General features: G+C 44.4%; 2 protein-coding genes across 2 annotated transcripts; one reads left to right on the top strand and one right to left on the bottom strand.

The window, feature by feature from the left end:
- Positions 1 to 511: 511 nt before the first annotated feature.
- Positions 512 to 14,644, bottom strand: LOC310984741 (protein sel-1 homolog 3; the record flags this gene model as incomplete). Its single annotated transcript, XM_083970056.1, has 23 exons — positions 512 to 759; positions 912 to 975; positions 1,204 to 1,318; positions 3,366 to 3,487; positions 3,672 to 3,790; positions 3,881 to 3,956; positions 4,212 to 4,293; positions 4,405 to 4,488; positions 4,843 to 4,970; positions 5,044 to 5,220; positions 5,313 to 5,375; positions 5,542 to 5,682; positions 5,844 to 5,966; positions 8,240 to 8,419; positions 8,513 to 8,718; positions 9,116 to 9,254; positions 9,352 to 9,475; positions 10,624 to 10,673; positions 10,978 to 11,093; positions 11,279 to 11,400; positions 12,961 to 13,087; positions 13,200 to 13,725; positions 14,588 to 14,644. 23 exons carry the CDS (start codon positions 14,642 to 14,644, stop codon positions 512 to 514), a joined length of 3,189 nt encoding a protein of 1,062 aa, XP_083826182.1.
- Positions 14,645 to 15,395: 751 nt separating this feature from the next.
- psmb11b (proteasome 20S subunit beta 11b) lies at positions 15,396 to 16,463 on the top strand (the record flags this gene model as incomplete). Its single annotated transcript, XM_083970055.1, has 1 exon — positions 15,396 to 16,463. The coding sequence occupies one exon, from the start codon at positions 15,396 to 15,398 to the stop codon at positions 16,461 to 16,463; it is 1,068 nt and encodes a 355-aa protein (XP_083826181.1).
- Positions 16,464 to 22,799: the final 6,336 nt, after the last annotated feature.

Raw genomic sequence — 22,799 nt, 5'->3', positions numbered from 1 at the left:
AGGCTGAATCTGCTTGTGAATGCACAACCGTATCTAGAATATCTGTCCAGTGCACTCTTATTCTGTGACTACAAATTAAAAAATCTCTACAAGATAAAGCACTGATTTACCAAAGAGTGAAAATATTACTTATTGGACATTACATAACAGATACTTTGCTCTACTTCTTTGAAACGCATTCCCAAGACAATGGAAACTGCTCTTTCTGCTCAGCATTAATTAAATTACTTAATTAAATCCATGATAATCATTTTTATTTCCCACAAACAAAAGAATGGAGAAGCTGTTACTGAGGTAACACTATCACAACCCTGATAAAGCAGCAGTTTCGTGTGCTGATGATGAGCACTCGTCTTCTTCCTGTCCTAAAATGACTCACATGCCTCCAACACACAAATGTGTCACTTGTGCGCTGATGCTGTAATTCATCCGCTAAATGAATGCTCTTACAATATGCACTGTCGGGGGGCTTTTACTGCGGCTATGGGATCACTCTGCTGGGTATTGTATGTCATAGGAGATGATAGAGGAATGTGGTCCAAATAGAGCACAGACACACACCTGACAGTGTCACAGCCAAATCACTGGTCTGCCTGAGCCACCGCTCGCCATTCAGCACGGTGAGCCGTAAATTCCCTGCCGTTATGTATGTCCTTCCCATGATGCCATCCTGCTGTCTATTCAAGTTGACACCGTCCGGACTGAAAGATGATGTCCTCGCCCTCGGTTCAACCGCACGGCGTCTGGAAGCCCTTTGCTCTGCGTTGAGAAGGACAGAAAGACGTTAAGGACACTTTTCATGGATTACAGTACATAGGTTTTCTATTCGAGCACAAGGTAGTGACCCAGTATGTGGGGAAATGACACCATCTAGTGGAAACATGTGGTGGTGAATAGCAATCATTCCTTACCAAGACAGCTCTGAAATGGCATGACGACAATAAGGACACAGATAGAAAGAAGAGAGGCATATACCTATAGAGAGATAAGAAAGATTTCAATAATTTATCATCTGCATTTTTCCTCTCACCATTTCCTCCTTTAATGTCTTATTCATGATGAAAGTCCTATTTGCATTTTCAGATATTTCAATAATTAAAGGGAGATCAAATTATCAAAGGAGGACAATGTCTTGTAGGAGGGCAGCGTGCAGTGTGTTGATTTTCTCTCTTATACAGCAGGAACTGATTGTCTTGTGCTTACCAAGAGGAGCTGTGCACCGTTCTGAGTCATTCTCCTCAAGGCTTTTCCCATCTGGACTCCGAGCAGAGCTAAGGAACAGGGTGTTACTGCCTCTTCAGACTCAGCCTCCACACATCTGAGGGGGAAGAAACAATGAGGGGAGAAAAAAAATGAAAATTGTGTTGCACTCGACAGCGAAATAACAGTAGAAGCGCATTACTCTGGGGTCAATGAGCAGTACGTGCAGGAGCAGCTTTGGAAGGCCAGCGTAGATGTTTTTAGCACTAACAACGTTGGCTGTAACTGACTTCCCCTTGAAGGACTGTGACATTTGAGTAAATATTTGCTTTCTTGGCAAGAGTTAGATGAGAAGTCTTATTTCATGTGTGTATCTGCAGTAAATATGAAGCTACAGCTAGCAGCCAGTTAGCCTATCTTAGCACAAAAACTGGAAACAGTGGTGAACAAGCAGCCTATCTCCAATTCACACTAAGATTATGTTTAGTCAAAATGCTAGGCTAGCTCCGGGAGCGTACCTATGTTCCCCAGGTCCTATGTTCCCCGCTGTTGCCAGTTGATGGACTCTCTCTATCTATCTGGCCTGTCTAGCCTCTACCTGGTCTTTTTACTAAACTTAAAGGGATAGTTCACCCAAAATTGAAATTTCACTCATTATCTACTCACCCTCATGTGGACTAAGGGCTGGGAGAAGTTTCAGAGTCCTCCGTGGCTTCTCTGAGATAGCAGTGCGTGTCCATATAACGGTTGCAAATGGATACCAATTGTCTTCGTAACAAAAAGACACACCAAAAAATATCCAAATAATGCGAAATTGTCCCGAAAAAAATTCAATAAGTCTATATTTCAAGCTTGTTTGTAGCAGAAGCTCCTCTTCCCGGTTCATCCAATTTAGACGAACCAGGGTCCGTCCTCTTCCCGGTTCGTCCAAATTTGACAAACCGGGAAGAGGAGCTTCGAGAAGCTTCCGCTACAAAACAAGCTTGAAAAATAGACTTATTTAACTTTTTTCGGAACAATTTCGCATTTCGGGGCTTCAATACAAGACGGACATTACATACGAGCAGCATGGAGGTATTTGGATGTTTTTTGGTGTGTCTTTTTGTTAGGAAGACAGTTGGTATCCATTTGCAACCGTTATGTGTACATGCACTGCTACGCCGAGACCCCCTGTAACTCAGAGAAGGCACAGATAACTCTGAAACTTCTCCCAGCCCTTAGTCGACATGAGGGTGAGTAGATAATGAGTGAAATTTCAATTTTGGGTGAACTATCCCTTTAACCAACTCTTTTCTTCATTGCTTAAACTCAACCAATGGGACAATTCCACTTCTCACTCAAAGTCACAACTTCACTTCCAGGTATGGGACCAAAAATTGCATGTTCCCCGGGTCCTTTTGGGGAAAAGCACGGTCACATGCACAGCGGGGAACATAGGACCCTTTTGGGGAAAAGTGGGGAACATACAGTGGGACTCTTTTTTTTAATAAAAAGGGTCCTATGTTCCTCGGTCACATACAAAGCAGGGAACATAGGGATGATGACCCCTGTTTCTGGTGTGTTATGCTAAGCTAAGTTAAATTTGATTACACAAGTGTGACGGAGGTGCACTCATTCACCCATAAAGGACATGCTAACCAACCTGCCAAGTGCTCATTGAGCTATTGGCAAAACGGTTAGCATTGTCGCCCATTGTGTGGGAGACCAGGGTTCAAACCCCACCTGGGGCAGTCCATTCCAAGAAACACAATGCAGAGGACCAGATCGACATCAGCTACACACACTCGTACTGTATTGACCCCATTCCATTACTAAGTATTCTCATTCAATTTGGTTGTGTTGAATTTTTGCACATTTGTACATCCATATTGCACTTTTTGTAAATATGTATATTTATGTATCATTCTATACCCTGTACTTCTGCTATATGTTACCCACTTATGGCTAAATGCAATCTGCATTTTGTTGCCTTGTACTGCACTGACAATAAAGTTGAATCTGATAATCAAATCTAATCTAATAATCTAAGCAGCTGCTGGTTGTCCCTTCATACTTCATGTGCAAAATAAAATAGAAATCATATTACTACAACCTCTGTATTGGTGCATGTGCTTCAGCTCTGATCACAAATAATGTTTTGGCAGTGTATGAATTTAAAAAAGCACCTTCGGAGTATCTTTTCCACCACTGCCTCCACCTCATCGTGGTGTGACAGGTTAAACAATCCATAGACGCTCGGAGGAAGACTGTGTCCCTGTCCAGCCAAAAGGACCAAGTTGTACATTCCCTGTGGGACGGTGTGAAAATAAAATCATAACAGGAGGCTGATGGGTTATTCACAGTGAAAGCCTGAGAAATAATAACACTGTATTATTCTGTTTGTTGTTTTTATTGCGGTGGGCCCGAGCCTGTGGAAGTTTAATTAAGTTTATCACTGGGTGATGAGATTACAGCCCGAGTAAATCTGTCACCTGAGGGCTGCCCGCTAGAGCTGCTCTGCCATACATCGATACAGCCTGGCCAAGCACGGATAATGAGTCTTCCTGCATGCTGGAGGAATAGTAGTAGTAATCTCCCATTTTGAGCAGAGCTATAAAAGAAGACAAATACTTGCTGTTCATTGACCAGATTGACAGGGAGAGGGGTGAGGGTAAAGGGAAATGAAATGATTGGAACTCACCGGACGGATGGGGATCATAGTTTAATATAGAGTAGTTATCATATCTCCACTGACAATCATAACTGAGATTCCGCTCCTGCATTGCAGAATGATTGCGGGGTGAGAGAGAGAGCAGAGCAATGTTATGTTATCTGCTGCCAAGAATTTCCCCGTGGCTTCCTTTTCTTCTTTAAGTGTGTGACTGGAATTATGCTTTTTTTTTCAGACACCACAATTATATGACATTGATTTCAGAGCTGTGTGTTTAAACTCCCAGCTGAAAGAACAGACAGCGTTGTTGCTTCAGGGTACACACCAAAGGTTAAAAACCAGAAAAACAATACCTATATACCTCGCACAGGTGTGCTGCGTTGCTCTGGGCCAAACCCAAACCAGTTTCAGCCGCCAAAACATACTTCACTAACGCCTCCTGCCTGTTGGCGACACGATAAAACACGGAGTGAAGAACAAGAGACAAATAGCAAAGAGCAGAGAGAATGATTAAATGGGGACAATTGAAAAGTAATTGAAATTAATGTCCCTACCAAGAGCCCTGGAGGTAGGCCTGGAGAGCCTCCCTGATCATAAATCCAAGGTGTCCGTTCAGTTCACACACGTTTTTAAGCAATCTGCACAGAGGGTAAAGGACGGCTGATGAATTATGGAATATAATTCACACTATATAAACAGAAAATATTTCAATATGGTCCAAAAATAGATTCTGATTTGTTGAGGTCATTCTAAAAAAAGCCTCCACGGCTGCAGCAGGAGCCTCTTTAAATTCATAAGATACCGGTATAAGCAGAATCACTGTGCGCCAGACAATAATGTGGTGACAGTTGCTCTTATTTTTAGATATGCAAATCCTAGGTTCTGACCTTGAATTAGCCACTGTCATTGAAATTAGTTGCCACTGAGCTGCGGGCTACAGTGCAACAGCCCATAACAAAGCTTTCTTCACCGGGCTAATGAAAGCCTCTTACATCACAGCCCTCTCCGCATCCTGAGACACCCCTTCCAGGCTTCCTGTCGAAAGGTACCAGGCCACCTCCACTGATGCCGACCCGTGACCCAAGCCGGACGCGTTCAGGAAGAGCTGGAATGCAGCCGACTGTGGAAAATATATCACATCATATGATAGAATCACAACACGGAGCCGTTTTGACAAGGTGTTGGAGTCAAACCTCGTTCCTCTGTGGGCCGTGCGGGTTTTGCCCGATGAGATGATAAAGTCCCAGGTTAAACATGGCATCAGCGCTCCCGTTTAGCGCGGCCTGCTCAAAGTATTTGATTGCATTCCTGTGGTCCTTCAGCACGCTCCCATGGTACCAGCCCAAACCATTCAAGGCATTAATTGAGCCCTAAAGCAAAAGGAAACAGGACTCTGGTATTCATACAGTGAAGGAGCAATTCTGTAAAAACACACAGATTGATCACTTCAGTTCGCACGTACCAGCGCTGCGGCTTTCTTCAGCAGCTGTAAACCTCGGGTGAAGTTTCTTTTTACTCCGTGGCCCTGGAGGAATCCACATCAATCAGCGAATCAATAACTGTCAAACACACACACACACACATACACACACACACACACACACACACACACCTGCAGACTCAAAACAACACAAGAAAAAAACTCCATCCTCCCTCATCCAATCATGAGATAAAGCTTAATGTTACAGCACCTTCATGAGTTGTATGGAGAAGTCGTAAATCGCTGCGGGATCCTTCATTTGCATAGCAATTCTCTCAAACCACTTCACTGCGCTCGCTACGTCTTTGGAGACTCCATTTTGTCCCCAGTAAAGCATTGTTGCCAGGTGTCTCTGAGGATAATAAGAGTTTTTGTTCATCTAAAAACAGAAGTAGCGCGCGGACCACATAGGAGATTGAATTTTTCCGGAGGTTTTATTCAAACATAATGATCGTGCTGTCTTTAATTGTGTGGTTCATCTTAACAAAAGAGTGAAAAATGTCTCACACAAACCTGAGACTCCACGTCTCCTCTCTCTGCCTGATGTTTCAGGTAGTGGAAGTAGTCCCTGCCTTCATCCATCACACTGCTCACATCCTCCTGGCTGCTTAGATAGATGAGCTCCGGTGTGTATTGCTTTTGGAAAAGACAAACAGAGGCATCACCGCCGCTGAGCTATTTGTACAACGTTTATTAGTAACACTGCACCTTTTAACAGCGACATCACTGCTGCTGACTGCTTGTCTCTGTTAGCACCGATACAATGACTCCATCTCCAGCCTTCAGTCTTTACAAAAACAAACTGCTCGTGACCCCTTTCCATCTGCCAGACATTGTTTTTCTTAAAAGCTCATGTAAACTAGACACAATGAATATTCATCACGACTCAATACGACAAGCAAAAAGTCAGTTAGGAATATTCTATAGAAACTTTAACGCTCAAGATCTCAACAAACCTGAATCGTTTGGAGTGTGTGGGTGTGTTAACATTTGATTGACAGACAGCACCATGACCTTTCCATCAGACTGGGATTCAAACATTAACTAAATCCTGTTGATTCAACCGAGGCCAGCCAGATGAGCTTCGATGGGAATTTGTTTTTCATTGTTATAGTCTATATGTCTACTTTTTCTTCTCTCTCTCTCTCTCTTTTATATTATGTGTAATGTGTACTGCCGTTGAACTGTTATTATGTTATTGGGACGGACGTAATTTAACATCTTGCTATAATCTGGCACATTTACATGTTATGTCCATTAAAGCAGAAGTAAGCAATATATATAAGAATATTTGTGATAATATAAGTCTTAAATAGTTATATCTTCCGACGGCAATCACTTACATAGAGTTTTTGGTCTGAAACACGGGTCTGTCAGTCACTCTGCTCTGCTCTGAGCCGAGGAGAAAACCTCTTGTATACTTCCTTGTATCCTACAAGTTTTATCCAATGAGGAGAGAGAACGGCATGAAGGGCTGTGTGTGCAGCCAAGGGATGCACGTGAATGTGGTGACGTAGGGACGAGGACCAATAGATCCATGACGAGGGCGGGGGCTGATAACTCCATCGGCTGACAAGAAGTTAGCCAAAACGACCGGATCGCTTACTTCTGCTTTAATGTACTGTCCCATTCAAATAAACAAATAAAGTAAAGTAAAGTAAAGGATCTCTCATATGAAACAACTTTGGCAAAACGTTTTGTGCTCTTATAGAGAGGGAGGCTGATAAAACGGCCTTTACTTCTGTCAACTACTATGAACTTCAGAAAGTTTTCAAGTTAGTCAGAATGCCGCAGCAAGGATTTCCACTATAATCACCTTCACCAAAACACTTTTCTTTGTGCACCAGCTGCCTATTCAAACTGGAACATAGAGGTCTGTCTGTTGTCCTCGTGAGGTCTATTCATTGGGTGCAGCTTATTTGAATAGTCTAATAATAAATATAGGTAGAATTTTCATAGCAGGCTTTTTATCTTTAGAGTACTCTCCCTCTATTCATCAGCGCTGCTACCTCATTCACATCTCTAAATTGAGATGTAAGACCCAGACCCAGCTCTTTTCCCTGTACCACTCTGATCCAACTGGCCAACAAACACACTATTCATCATATTTTGGGGACAGCAGCCTTTTGAATAACCGCTGTCATCAGGTTGTTTGTGCATGTTTGCGTGAATGCTGCGTGTGCCCGTTTACATGTTTTGTACTTACCCTTTACTCTTATGATGATTCATACTCTCTCTACTATGAGCTTTTGTATATGTATTAATATCTTATAAACAAGAAACTCAACTTGTACCATCAACAACTACTATCAACATGCAAAATACTGTTTGTTTTTACGGAACCATATTAATGCTGCATTCACAGGTCCCTGGTAAACCCATTTCCTGGTTTGGGAAGTACATTTTCTGACTCTGAAGTCATAATGTGGAAACAACATGGATGCTACAAAAGAGATGGGCTGTATTATGTTGCTCGGAGCACTGAAACCACAGGAAGGTCGCTGTTTTAGAGTGTTTTTGTCACTTATTACAGCTAATAGTTAACTCACAGTGCATAGGCAGCAACTTGATGCCATAGCAAAAATCATATGTTTTAAAAATAATAATAATAATAATAACCATAATAAAAAAAGTATATATATATAAAATATATGGATATTCACCATGCATGTTTCTCATCATCAACCACATTTACTTTTTACCATGTTTCTGCATGTACCAAGTCAACAACTCCACAAGTCATAATCAGTCAGTCATTATCTCCAAATCCCAATTATTCAGACGGCACATGAATGCAGCATTAGTCTAATCATGCAGTGCTGGGATTTCCACACCGACAAAACACAAACAAGTTAATGTTAATACATAAAAATACATTTTTCAGTGAGTTGAGTCATTTTGAAACCTACCTCACTGTCGTGCATGTTGGAGGAGTCGGTGATGGTCTGCGCCGCAGCGTTGGAATAGTAACTACAGGCCATGTGCAGGTCTTTAGGGAAGCCATCGATTCCCTGTGAGTGCTTGTACCCTGCATGCATCAGGGCAAAGCGCTCATCACCGGCTGCACCAATCAAGCTGTAGACATGGCCCTGAAACAGGCCGAAACAAGTCGATACAATCAGCCATATAGTTCAAGAGACACCATTGGGTGGTTATAACAGCAGGAAAAAGGCGTTGACTACCTGCTGCGTGTCCACGGCGTGTCCCAGGCCGGCGAGGTAGACGGAGGCCAGCAACAGTGACGCTTTGTGATTTCCAAAACAGGACGACACTTGAAGTAGAAACTTTGATCTGGATGTGATATTGGTTTGCAGATTATCCACGGGGAACATTGTAGTAACTGCCTCCTGGAACAAAACACTCCCGAACTCCTTCATGCCCAAAGATCCTACAGAGGGAGGAGATCTGTCGTACATCACCTGTACATGTACATGTACGTACACCATGTGCTGATAAAACACTATAGAAACGATGTGAAAGACCTGCTCTGAATTCCTCCTCCTTCGTTTGCAGGAGACGGAGAAGAAAGTTGTGTTTAAGTGACGTCTTCCGGCTCCAGGTTTGTGCGCAGACGTTTTTGCCAAACTGACCCCACAGTCTTATGAAAGGAGCAGTACAGACATCTGGAAGAAACCACACAAGGCGGTGTGTCAACAGCGATCCTCACGTACAACAGAGCTGCGCTGTTGTCGTATTGACACCCTGGATATTAGATCTATATGAGGCTGCTCCCTGCAGAGCAGCTGCGATGCTGCCGTAAAGGACTTGTCAAAAGAATATTTCACCTTTGCTGATTGTCGACGTGAGGTGACTCTCAGTTACTGCTCTCAGATAAGCTTTTGTAAACGCCTTTATTTCATGGCACTCGCGATGAGTCCTATCCAGCTCCTGTAACGTTGCCTTAGGCTGGAGCGGATTTTTTATCTGTAAAACGAATAAAATGTCATTTCACACTGGGGTCAACAGCAATAAAACACCAAACATCGTTGCCTGACGTGAGGTTAGAGAGCAGACGATTCACCTCTTCAGTTCCTAAACGATAGTATCTGATGGGCCCCAAGTACCCGTGGATCCCTGGCATGTGTTTACTCCCTCCAATCGCAAAGTATCCATCAGTGTCATCGTAATAGATACTGCCCCGGAATCTAAAAGAGATTTAGCATCAGTCATCTCTGTTCTGTTGGCACTTTAAAGGCAGGGTTGGAGGTCTCTTTCTGGAGCATTTTTTACTGAATTGCTTGAAATGCTCTTCACGCCCCGATTGCAACCGAGTAATTTAATGCTTTTTCACAAAAATGGAAACAGTCAGTCACCTGTGGAACGGACAAGCCTGTAAAAACAGCATCCAATCATGTTGAACGTCACGTTCAAGTCAATTGGATCGTGATGTGTCAAACAAACTGCCGTCTGTCCCTCCCTCCCTCCTCTGCTTGTACCGCTCTTTGTGAACTAACCCCCCCCCCCCCACCAAAAAAAAAAAAAAAATCTTGTCAACATTGTTTATTGAAAAACCCAGCAGATTGAGAAACTTTAGGGGGGTTATTTTTTATGGCCCTTTTCGACTAGCGCGACTCGGCTCGACACATCTCTAGTCGTTTTTTGTTTGATTGTTTTACCACTAGCACTTGAACGCGACGTCAGACACGAGAATCAAACCTGCTAAGTTAAAGCAGAAGTAAGCAGAATGTTTGTGTTAATATAAGTCTTAAATAGTTATATCTTCCGACAGCAATCACTTCTATAGAGTGTTTGGTCTGAAACACGGGTCTGTCAGTCACTCTGCTCTGCTGTAAGCCGAGGAGAAAACTTTCCTTGTATCCTACAACCTTTATCCAATGAGGAGAGAGAACGGCATAAAGGGGCAGTCCTCTCTGTGTGCGCAGCCAAGGGATGCGCGTGAATGTGGCGACATAGGGCCACAAAAAGAGCGGTGGCTAGGATTTAGGAATGGCCACTCCTAAATGAATGTAGAGGAAACACTGTAGTGGAACGTTAGCGAAGGCGATATCTTCCCAATGTAATTCCAATGTGAGTGAAGCAGCTTTCCACTATACTGTCACATAGTGGGGCTTCACTTTGATCCTTGATCGTGAACCCAAGGCTGAAGAAGTGTTGTGTGTTCCTGCGCTCTGGAGGAAGAGGCTTCAGAGAGAAGTCTAAGGAAAGGGGCTTGGACTTTTGGCTTACTGTATGTATTTTTCAAAATGTGGCCTGCTAGAACCATGTTTCCAGAATCTCCAACCCTACCTTTAAAACATAAGGTAGCCTGTACTAAAACAGAAACATGTCTTACTTGTACACAGATGTGTGGGTTTCATCATCCCACGTTACATGCAGCAGCACCTGAAAGTCAAACATAATAATGCATGAGCTCTCCACATTCAGAAAAAAAAAAAAAAAAAACTCTGCTCAGCTGTGAACCGCTCCGAATTGCAGTACAGGGCTAAATGGCCTGGAGTTTCCCACCTGGAAAGGAAACACAGTTCAGGATCTTACATCTGTTCCAAAAGGAAACCCAGCTCTGCAACGCCACAGACAAGAACTCAGAAGAGAAAGGATGACTATGAGATGCTGCGCCCCCCGAGGCCACATTTTAATTTTGGCTCCTTTATCCCACCACCCAGAGGTGCACACTGAGGTTCCATACCTTGGAGTCTTGTATGTGACAGTCTAATCTAACCCATTTCCGCAGAGGCATGGATACGCTGGTTTGGAAAGCTTCATCTTCTCCTGTTGTTACACGTGCCTGAATTACGATGTCCCCTACACAGGAGATATGACAGTCATATCTTCCACCACAGGAGAGCCAAAGCTCTTTATTAATACATAACACAGTCTGTTTTCACCGCCTCGCAAAAACACACATCATCACTTACAATCACCCCATGATACCTCACTCTGATCCTCTGAACCGCCATCAGGTGTACTCACAAGCTGCCGTGACCCACCTGTGTCTGTGAGCTGCATCAGAAAGGAGTCGAATAAATTTTTCCTGTCGAGGTGATGGATGATCCCACAGAGCTCCCCGCGACAGCGTTCCAGTAGGTAGATCCACACAGATAAGGTGACACTGAAAACACAGCGCCAGAAACAAGATTTGGCAAATAATTTCCTCAGCCAACGAAGCGTTGGGTGGAGTTAAAAACACAGAGCTGTCTGTTAAAAACAACTGACCATCCTGACTTTGACAGTATGAAAATAAAACACTGATATGCTCCGTTGAAGAGCTTTCATGAAGCTTGTCGGGCCAGTGAAGTAAGACTGAAAGTGGAATGTGGAGTGTGGTGTGACAGCTGCCAGCGCTTAAGAGAAAATGAATCCTTGGCCTTTCAATCTGCTGACATTATATACTGTACATCTGAGGCAATATAATAACATGTTACATCTAAAACTGTTTGGTAGGACATTTGGAAAATTCAGACAGACAGAAGGCTTTCACACTGGCAGGGCTCCCCGTGCTGGTTCCGGTTCCCGAACCCAATTCTGTACTGGCTGGCACGTTCAGAATGAAAAAATAACACGTTTGGAACCTGAAAAGCCGGTTTTCGAGGGACTTTCGAGGGCTTCTCCTATGAATTTTCTCTGTTGCCCTCTGTTCGTCAGTCTCTTACCTGCTAGTAGGACTAACTGCTTCCTGAAATCATTTATCCCCTCTGCCATTCGTCTCTTCCTTGTACTGTAATCATTCATTCATCTAGTCTTGATTGCTTTTTTTTCTTCTTTTTTTTTTACTACTATTATCAGACCCTTGATCCCACTATACTCCTCAGTATATTACACTATTTTATTGTTATGGTATTCTTTTTATTGTATGTATCAGCTGCTGGAACCAATTGCCGCTGGTGGGATTAATAAAGTTGTATTGATTGATTGACTGACTATGGTTCCACTTAAACTGGTGTGAATGCGGGCTGGTTCACCAGAAAGCACCAAGGTTCTGAGACCCCAGAACGGAACCGGAGCCAGAACCAGGTCTGTCTGAAAGCACCCAAGGGGACCAAAAAAAAGTTGGTTCTTCCCTGTGAACTGTGACATCATAAAGCCTGATTGATTGATTGATCATCAGTGGGCGTGGCGTATTCTAGGCTGTGAAGAAAAAGCAGGAAGGAGGAGGAGAAGGTAGCGACTGACAACCTGGAGAAGAAGAATCTGCAGTGGTCTGCTGGGCAATGAATTGTTTGTTGGCGATTTGGGCGTCTAAAGAATTTCAGCAGAACAAGAAAGAGCAAGTTGTATGAATTTCCGTTTGGGGCTTAAAGGGGAACTATGCCAGTCCGTAGCACTGAGCAGCTTGGGCTCTGCTCCGCCGTTCTAAAAAAAGCTTGCACCAACAATTAAAGGTAACGAACCTACTCCTATGACTTTGCCAAAAATGTTGAACAATCCCTTTAAAGTTAATGTTCAAATGTTGCCACTGTTGTGTTTACTTCCACCTGAGTAACGCAGCGTAACGCACGGCCACTTTGGTTCCACTTAAACTGGTGTGAACGAGGGCTGGTTCGCCATAAAGCACCAAGGTTCTGAGACTCCAGAACGGAGCCAGATCCAGATCAAGATCCAGATCCAGATCCAGAACCGTGTGTGTCTGAAAGCACCCACAGAGATCTTTTCATGACCAAAGGAGTCCAACCTGGGCTGGGTCACAGCCTGGAGACGGATTCTCTCCAGGGCTCTGTCCGCGAAAGGCCGGAACCTGCGGACGACTCCAAAGTGCTCGCCAGTGATTGCCACGGGGAACTTCAGCACATCTATTATATCTGTGAACAAGAAATATATATATATAGCCACTTAGAAATATCTTCACGTTTCCTTTAAAAGTCTTCGTGATGAAAATAAACAAAATGAGAAAGATGAGATGAGCTGTCTGACCTGATTCATGTGGACACTGACTGATTCTGTGTCTGGTCACCTGCCACATGAGGTGGGCAGACCATGAAGGGCACTCAGTAGGAGGTCTGGGCGGCCGCTGCGAGTGTGGTGTCAGCTGCAGCACTTTATAAATCCTCAACATGGCATCACGGTACGTGCCGGGTCCTCGGCCGTCTTCAAGGAGCCGCAGCCAGGCACGAACTTCCACATTTTCAGCCTCCAAATCGTTCCTGTTGAAGAAGTCGTGCTGATATAAAATGGACGGGGGCAATCTGAGCGGCACCTGCTGGATCCTGAAGACTCCGGGTGTGATGCTGATCCATTTCCTCCTGAAGACCAATAAATCTGTCTTCCTTAATGTGGGTGCCACCACTTCCACAGCGAGCTGACATGGCCTGGAGCACTGATACCGCACACGGACCACTGAGCCATCTACCACTTTGTCGGGAGCTGAGTCAAAACCTATGAAATTGTCATGCAGGCTCTCACCACTCTCAGAGGAACTGGTTTGTAAAACACACTCTGCCTGTAGAGTAAAAAAAAAAAAAAAAAGACATGTAAATGAAAAGTGAATATGAAAATAAACAGGCAAAACGGCTGCAGTCTCTTCAACTGGAACAAATTAGACTTGACACATCAAGATGTTTAACATATTTTTAACAAAATGATCAGCTTACTTAAACATGCATTAATTATTCTGGTTATGCCCTGAATTAAGATACATGTTTCATTATTACTGTTAAGGTAAATTATTGGATGGATGTTTTCGACACCCACTAAGACATCCCCCGAGATCCAAAAATAGGCATTCTCCCAGAAGGCTTTGAGGAATGGAGGAAAATCTCTTGGTAATAAATCCTATTAGAAGCTGCTATGAAGTTTATTACAGGTGGTTGAAACCTGACCCCCTAAATAGAAAACGACTGGATCCGAAAGCCATGGTAACTGCACAAGATGTGGGGAATAGGAAGTAACACATACTGTAGAGAACATGGGATGGATGTTGAATGCATCCTATTAATGCAGGGAAATTATTCATTCTACAGTATATGCCAGTTTCTATATGATCCAGCGGCAACACGTCTGGCTCTCCGCCTGCTAAACTCACCTGTGTGTGTTCCCTGCCTCCGTTGATGCTGCGCAGGCAGTGTGCAATCGGTTTATAGTGCAGCTTTTTTTGTTTTTTTCTACAGTAAAGTTGCTGTGCGGGCAGCTTTATGATCTGAAACCCACCACACAGCTCCATAAAGCTGGGAGCTGTAGATCCTGCTGATCATTCTCTAAAGAGCTCCGCGCCAGACGCCTTTCACACTGTTCACACATAATACGGAGATTAGCAAAGGGTAATAATAATAATAATAATAATAAGTGTAATAGAGTTCTCTTACCATCATAAGAGCAGCAGTGAGGACATATCCAAACAGGATGGTGCATAACACGGTCATGCTGAGATTCATTTGAACACAGAAGAAAGCTGTAATCCTCCAGTTCACTTTTAATCCATGTGGAAAATAAATAAAGTTATGTGTGAAATAATATTGGTGTCGGTGCTCAGCTGCTGGGAGAGCAGTGGCAAAACAGGTGGCGGCTCTGTGAAGCATGCACCCTGTGTCATGCAGGATTTCCTGATATTCCAGTGCTACAGGTTGAACTATTTTTAAAAGGGCCGACTGACTGCGAAACAGTAGCTACCTGACTAACTGGGATTCATGTTCTCTGCTGTTTGACCAGAATGTTGTTTGATTCATTTCTGTGTCTTGACTCTGCTGCATGGGGGAACTTTCCACGGGAGTGACGCATCAAAAGCTCAGAGTCTAACCGCATTTGATGTGCTCTACCCAAGGCTTTCGCTGTTACCCCACGTCCTCTTTGGCCTATGCCCACACAAGACTTTGAAGAAATCTGATCTGAAAAACAACCTGATAGCACAGCCAAAATTAATTACCCATGCACTGCTGAAAGTTTATGCTTCAAAGTCACGGCCATGAGGCATCAGTAACTGATGCTGATGGGCTGTTTGAGATGATGACCACATGGAGATGAGATGGTCTCGTCTATATAAAGGTTGACTGCTGATATAATAGAATAACACTACAACTCTAGGAGAGGCTGAAACCTTTGGAAGATGGTATGAACTGTTATGAATGAACTTGATAAGACTTCGTTTTTTTTAGGGATGAAATAATAATCATTTCAATGGCTTTAGAGGACCTTTGCAATTTCCAGGACATCTTTCTGGATGATGTTCCCAGTGGATCTTCGTCTGTGCTTTTTATGAACACTGGCTGTTACAAAAAGAGAGCTCTGCCCTTTAGAAACAGCACAGGTCTGTTTGATTTTTATATTCCGGTTGCAGAGTATCTTGATGAAAGTCCAATACAGGTTGGGGAAATCTCCAGCCCCCTCTCCTCTCAGGACGTCATCCTTCCCCTCCTCTCTTCACCCATAGGTGCTCCTCGTGCATCCTCTGAGACCGTCCCTTTGCCTTTTCCCATGTCTCACGGAACCACCACCCTGGCCTTCATGTTCCAGGGCGGCGTGCTGGCCGCGGCCGACTCTCGTTCCAGTTGCTCCGGACTGGTGGCGTGCCCGGCCGCCCAGAAGATCCTGCCCATCCACAGCCACCTGGTGGGCACCACCTCGGGCACGTCAGCCGACTGCGCCCTCTGGAAGCGGATCCTGTCCCGGGAGCTGCGGCTCTACCAGCTTCGGTACGGCCGGCGTTTGTCCACGGGCGGAGCTGCCAAACTGCTTGCGCACATGCTTCACCCGTTTAAAGGGACTAAGCTGTGCGTGGCGGCCACCTTGTGCGGGTGGGATGGTGGAGAGGTAGATGGAGGCCAAGATACGAAGGCTGATCCCGGCGGTTCCGCAGAGACAACAAAGACTCTAGAGAAGGTTCAAGGCTGCTCCGCCACACAGAAGGTCAACCTCTGTGGACCCGGCCTGTTTTACGTGTGCAGCGACGGCACCCGCCTGCAGGGATCCTTATTCTCCGTGGGGTCCGGATCCCCTTACGCTTACTCAATTCTGGACCAGGGAGTTAAATGGGGACTGACAGTGGATGAGGCCACGTCAATCGCCAGAGAGGCCGTGTACAGAGCCACTCACAGGGACGCGTACTCGGGGAACAACGTGGACGTCTATCACATCTCCTCAAAAGGATGGAGTCGCGGGAAGAGAGAGGATCTGAAGGAAGAGTATTACAGACAGAAGGAAAGACAAGAGAGGAGAATGAGACGGGACGTGACTGAGACTGAGTAAAGACACGAAAGGCAGAGACGTGGCATGAGAAAAGAAAAGGCAAACATCAGGGAGTATTTTGGAGGAGACGTGATGGCATCTTTGCAGCAGATACTAAATTAATGAACAGGACAGGCAGTCGCATCCTCCGGGCTATTTCTCAAATGATTTGGGCATGCATCTCGTTCCCTCTAATAAACAGCTGATGTTTTGTTTGTGCTGATGATAAAAATGTATTCTAACAGGGCGCTGCTGGCTGGCATTTTGATTTAGACTTTAAAAACCTTGTGAATCATTTCTCATATAAGGTAAACAACCACCGTACCTGGCCCTTGCTTGTGTTCAAAGCAGAGAAAAAAAAAGGGGAACCAAAAGCCTCCGTAACAGTCTGGAGTACTGAAGGTCATAATGTATCGCTGTGTATAAAGGGGCACATTTCGCCGAGGAGCTGAGGGCTGATTTGTGTCCGCTGTCAGAACACTTGTGAAGTCCCTTTGACACTTGGATAAATTAATGAACACATGAAGTTTTTGCTGAACTTGCTTGTTCATTCTGCGTGAGCGGCGAGGTCGTAAATTAAGCACACGAGTAATTATTCGAGTGACAATGACGCTGCAAAGGATATTAGGGTGAGAGGTCCGGAGCTGCTCGCCCTCATCCACACCACTCTGCCCTGACTTTGATTGGTTAAAGGTTTCAAAGCTCAATGTAGTGAGTCCGCCATATGGGAGAAGTTTAATAGCACATGGATTATGTCAAAATGTCAGAGTGGTGCTTAATGTTGTGTTTTACTTCTTAATATGATGAGCTTATTTCTGCAGTATGAGTGAGTTTTTAATGGCTGCAATGCTGTTATCAGATCACCACTTCACTATGTGCGCGTGTGTGTTTGCATGCATGCATGTGCGAGCAATGTCTATGTGTTAATAACTGCATAGAATGAATTAAAGGCAGGGATGCATGACAGTGCAGAACATCTCCAGTGCAACATAAGTGTCTTCTCCGACCTCCACTACTGTACGAGTGTGTGCAGCCGGGAAGAGTAAGAGGGGAAAGCCTCCCTCGCTCCCCGACCTCATCCATAATTCCCATCTTCGGAAGTTCATTAATGACAGAATTACTGAGCGAGCGGGAAACAAAAAGTGGAAACCAATTTAGTGGTGCGGATTTTTTTAAAGCTTGCAGGGCCAGAGTTCTGAGGGAAACGGGGACGGAATCGTAATCAAAGTTTTTCGAGCCTGCGAGACAAACTGTGAATCAAGATTTGAGCAAGCAGCGGGGTTTCACTGTCTTTTTCAAAGGCTTCTGTTCAGTTTTGGATGTTTCCACTTCTCACATGCAAACTGCAGCTGACAACAAAGAAGAAGACTCCACTGGGTTTGACCGAGGAGTGAAACGTCGTACACCCCAGCTTCTAAAATTGCAGCATCGGTTTTCTTTTTCTTTTCTTTTTTTCAAAGCTCTCAAAGAGCTTAAGGAACATCTGACCAGAGTGGCTAGAAATTCTCTAGAAATTCTTTGACATCCCTCTGACGGAGTCTCAGCTCACAACAAGTTTTGAACATAAAAAAATGTTGCCTTTTTGTGTTCTCAAATCCTGACTCACACGCTCGATCACTGCTCGGCTTTGTACGGTTCCTGCAGTAGTTTTTGCATTGCTGAAGCTACACAGTATCTGAAGGGTGACCTTGCAGGACTGCATAATTGTTTCATACAGTCAGAAAGAGAAAAAGAAATACTGATGTGCAACAGTCAGATGAATGATCATGTTTTACAGGGTTGAAAGACTCACAGCTCTCAGTACTACAGATCTGCTCTCAGTGATCCAAATGAAAAATAACTACAATTCACCAATTAATCAAGATATTAAAATCACTATATGGCCAGGTGCCATATCCAAAGCACACAAGCTGCAATATTTCTGTTTATAGGTAGAGTCTTTTAGGATTTCCCTAGAAAAACAAAATATAGACTTATACAAAATAAATTCTGCTTATTCATCACCTATACTGTAGGTTCTACTCATGTGTGGTGGTGACTGTGTCTGCAGAGTATTTTGATATCTTGGTGTAGTTGGGATGTTTCTGTGTGGAGTCTTTCCCCAGCCAATGACGGAGTGCGGGTGAAGTTGTGTGTGTGGCGGCGTGGGCTTGTTTAAAGAGGAACTATGCAAGATGTTTAGCTTAATTTTACCATAATTAAACAGCTTCGGTAGTAGTAATTTGTGGTGGTTGAATAACTGACTTGTAACTTGTTACAGGGAGAATGGAGGCTCTCTGCCTTCCACCTAGCATCTCACCTAGCGAGATCAGAGCCTCCGACCCGGTGTCCCAGCTCTCGTCTCACAGCGACACAAATGCAGCACCCCCTAACCTGAATCTCTTGTTTATGACAGATAAGACGCAAATATGCACCTCATAATGCCGACATGGATTAATAAATTTATCCAGTGCTCCATGGATCGCTTTCTCGCCTGCTTCGTTAAAGAAACAAACGCACATGGCTGGAAGGAGGGTTAGCAAAACAGAGGAAAAGCAACCAGACTTGCATAGTTTTCCATAGTGAAATGGATAAGTGTGTATCTGCCATTTCTCCCGGCTTGACAGCGTCCAGCTATCTTGGTGGTGACAAATACTGTGGGACCCAAATTGAAAATGTGTCTGTAATGAACAAACTCTACCTTTAAAGGAAATGTGTCATGACAACAGACCATACCAGAAGCACTGCGATACTGCATAGATCCTACAAGTCATATTCTCCGGATGTAAAGGAAACATGTTTGTTTAATATGACAAAAACCATCAGGACCATTTTTATGTGTTTTCTGTGAAAATGTAATCCAGCCTAAATCATGACTCACATCGCAACACAATACATTTTTTGGCACTTTGTTCATCCTTATATCAGACACATTTGGATGAGAAAAAATATACTATGTGTGTAAAAATATCATCTTACTCAACATTCTCGTGTTATCCCAATTTTACATTTATCTTGCACATTTCGAGCAGAGATTCTCAATGTGAGGTGTTGGGATCCCCACTGTTGGGGGAACCTCATTTGGATCACGGATTTCAAATGCTTTCTGTAATAAAAGCAAACATCATCTCAGTGGTCTCATTTGTGTCACTTCGGTGTCTTTGATGTGAAAGGTTTTTGAACAGTTTTGATGAAATCCTTGAAATGTGGATACTATTGTAGATTATCCAGAAGAAAAAGACAGAGAAATGGAACAACTCATAAAAATCTGGAGACAATGCACAAGCTATTGAAACCACTGAGAGAGCTGTGACATCAGAGTGGAGCTGGGGGGGTTATTACAGGCATTGTTAGACATATTTCTGGCAAGTGAGAGAAATTGAACCCAGCCCTAGGAATGAGTTTCCCCCACTCCAGCTCCTGGGTGGAAAAAAGAAATGCAAAGTTGAAGATGCTCGTGCAGCCTGGCTTCATTTAAGCAGATTACAAAACACTGCGTGCCTCCAAGGAAACGATAAAGCCTAACCAGAAACGGGGAGACGGTTTAAAGGGTTTAAATGTCAATGAGAAAAATAAATGTGATACACGTGGTAGCTCTGAATCAACTGAGGTTTCCATGTTAAAACTAAATTGGTAATTTGTTAGTGTGAGCAAACATGAACACAAATGTCTCAATCCCAGTTGGGCGCGTTACTTTTAAAAAGTAATTCGTCATAGTTCCTTGTTAATTTGCCCCCAAAGTAATAAGAGTTATTACATAATAAAAGTAACTAATTACCAGGAATAGTAACTATTAAGTTACTTTTTTTTAAATAAAATGCTCAGATATTTCAAATTACTTGGACTTGCCCCCCCCCCTAACCCTCCTTTATCTGGAACTAACCAAGGTGGATTGTTCCAGATATAGACTGAAACAAAATGTGTAGGCCTGTATAATGTAGGTCTCTCAGAACCAAGACTGATTTGCTCAAGGATGCACATTAGAATTTGTTTTTATTATTATTGGGAGGGAAACAGTGAGTACAGCACGTTGCGGATGCCTGCCTGTGCGGAGGAATACTGAGTAATTTGGTTAGGTTCCAGGTAAACTTCTTTTTTTTCCGACTAATTGATGAATGTGAAAAATGTGTAGCCTATAACGTTCACTTAAACGAGTGTAGCCTATTATTATTTGTGTGACGGGACTCGTAACGGCGCATTTTATTGTCAGTAACGGTAACAGCATTAACTTTTCTGATTAGCCTACTCGTTACTGAAAAAAGTAGAGCCGTTAATAATGACGTTTATTTATGGCGGTGTTTCCTGCTATCACTTCTCAATCCTCAAGAATAGCAGAGAGAAAATAAACTGATGGAGAGAGGGGAGGGGGGCAGAGTGAGGGAGGGAACGCAGAGGGAGGATGGAGAGAGAGAGGGGGAGAGAGAGAGCGCGCTAAGTGGACAGACCTCACGTTGAGCTCAGATGAACCTCGGCATCCTTTCCCACGTTGGATCATTTCAGCTCCGTTAAGTCACGGAGCTTCCGGAGCGGAGCCGAGCCGAGGACACGCGGCGGTAAGACGCTCCATCTTCCACCACTTTCTTCCTCCTTCTCATCTTCCTCCTTTACCCCCCCCCCCCCCCCCATTCTCATTCCTTTATTTATAAAGCGAAGCCTCTCGTGCGCACGCACACATGACAAGTTTCCAGTCCTCCGCTCACTTTGCCGCTCTGGTTTTCATTCGCTTTTCCAACTGTTTGATTGTCGCTCGGAGGCAGAGACGCAGCTCCATGTGCGAGCTGTTGATGTGACGGAGCCGCCGGAGGTGAGTGGACCGGCCGCAGAGCTCTGACCGACGGCTCGGTAACGGACGCGGCTGCGCTCCCCTTGCTCCTTTTTTTCTCTCTCTCTCGTTTTGTTTCGTTGTTTTCTCTGTTTCTGTGTGTGTCCGTGCATGCGCGCGCTCCTCTTCACCTGCCGCGCGCACTTTCACGCGGGGCTCGTTCGCCAAAAACGACTGGGGCGCTGGACCTCTCTCTCTCTCTCTAGCCGACAGCAGTGTATATATTTGGGACGTTGCATTCATTATAATAGTTAGGCCAAGTGTGTAAATCACATTAACATGCATCAACTAGGTCATTTTTTTTTCCTGGCTTCCTCTCTAACAAGACAAGGTCACGCTCCCGGCTGTTTGGAGTATATCTCCTACTAGAAATGCTAATAAGCCAGTCCAGATGTGAGTGTGCGTGCGTGCGCGGGCGCGTGCGTGGGTTTGACAGAGTGAGAGACCCCCAAGAGGAGGCAGCGAGCCAGTTATTGCAATAGAGAAACGTTTATTGTCCCACCGTGTTTACAGTGTGATGCCAATGAAGTGATCATGTGCATCCCAGGCTCACAGTGACAGAGGCAGCTTCATATGACAGATAAGTCTACACAGGCTCAACACTTGCTCAGCAGCACAGCGCTTCTGCAGTGGTGGTGGTGGTGGTGGTGGTGGGCCATCACTTAAGGTTAAGCTGTCTGAGTGTCAAACCTTGACAATAATGAGTTGACTGATGTGCTGAGTACAGTGGCCCTCTCCTCTCCTCACCAGGCTGATTTGGAAAGACTTAAGAGATTTGTGTGTGTGTGCGTGTGTGTGTGTGTGTGTGTGTGTGTGTGTGGGGCAGCAGCGATGCACTGAAGAGGGATGAGAGGTCTGTGTGTGTGTGTGTGAGCATTAAGACGGATGGCAGCAGCAGAGGAAGCCAGAGATGTTCAAATGGAACAGAATCTGTCCACGTCCGGGTCGTTTAAGCCGGCCAGGCAGCCCCCCCCCACCCCTCACCCAACCCCACTCACCCCTCCACTCCTCCAAGTGTACTTCCACCACCACCATCCACCCCCACCTCCAACTCCCGCTCTGCCTCCTCCATCTCCTCATTTTTTCCCTATGTAAAAAGGGGCCTGACATGCACAGGCTATTTTTAATAAAAATGAAATAGCCTTGTTGCAGTGAAGCGACTCGATGCAGAGTGAAGTGAGACTGAAACAGCGATTTGCAATTTAGAGCTATGTCACCACTCATCATTCCATTCTGAGCCAGCAATAGCAAATCGTCCTCACGCTTTCATCCCCCCTACCCCAGCCTTACATTTCACACGTATCTCGTACACACTCATACTCTAAAGACTTCAAACAGCAGTGAATGGCATGTACTGCTGGCAACGTGTTTTGGGAGGAAAGCTGGCAGAGGGGAATGTAAGCCTGTGAGCTCAGTCTATGCTAATACACAATAGCTGAGGAAGACAAAAGTGTTTTGGAGGAGACTGTTGTGTCTTTGCTAGATTTAAGATGATGGTAAACAGATGCAGATGCTGAACATGGAGCATTACACATGGATGACTTGGTATAATTGGT

Source organism: Trachurus trachurus (genome assembly GCF_905171665.1).
Source record: "Trachurus trachurus genome assembly, chromosome: 4".
Taxonomy (NCBI): domain Eukaryota; kingdom Metazoa; phylum Chordata; class Actinopteri; order Carangiformes; family Carangidae; genus Trachurus; species Trachurus trachurus.
This window is presented reverse-complemented; position numbering and strand designations above follow the sequence as displayed.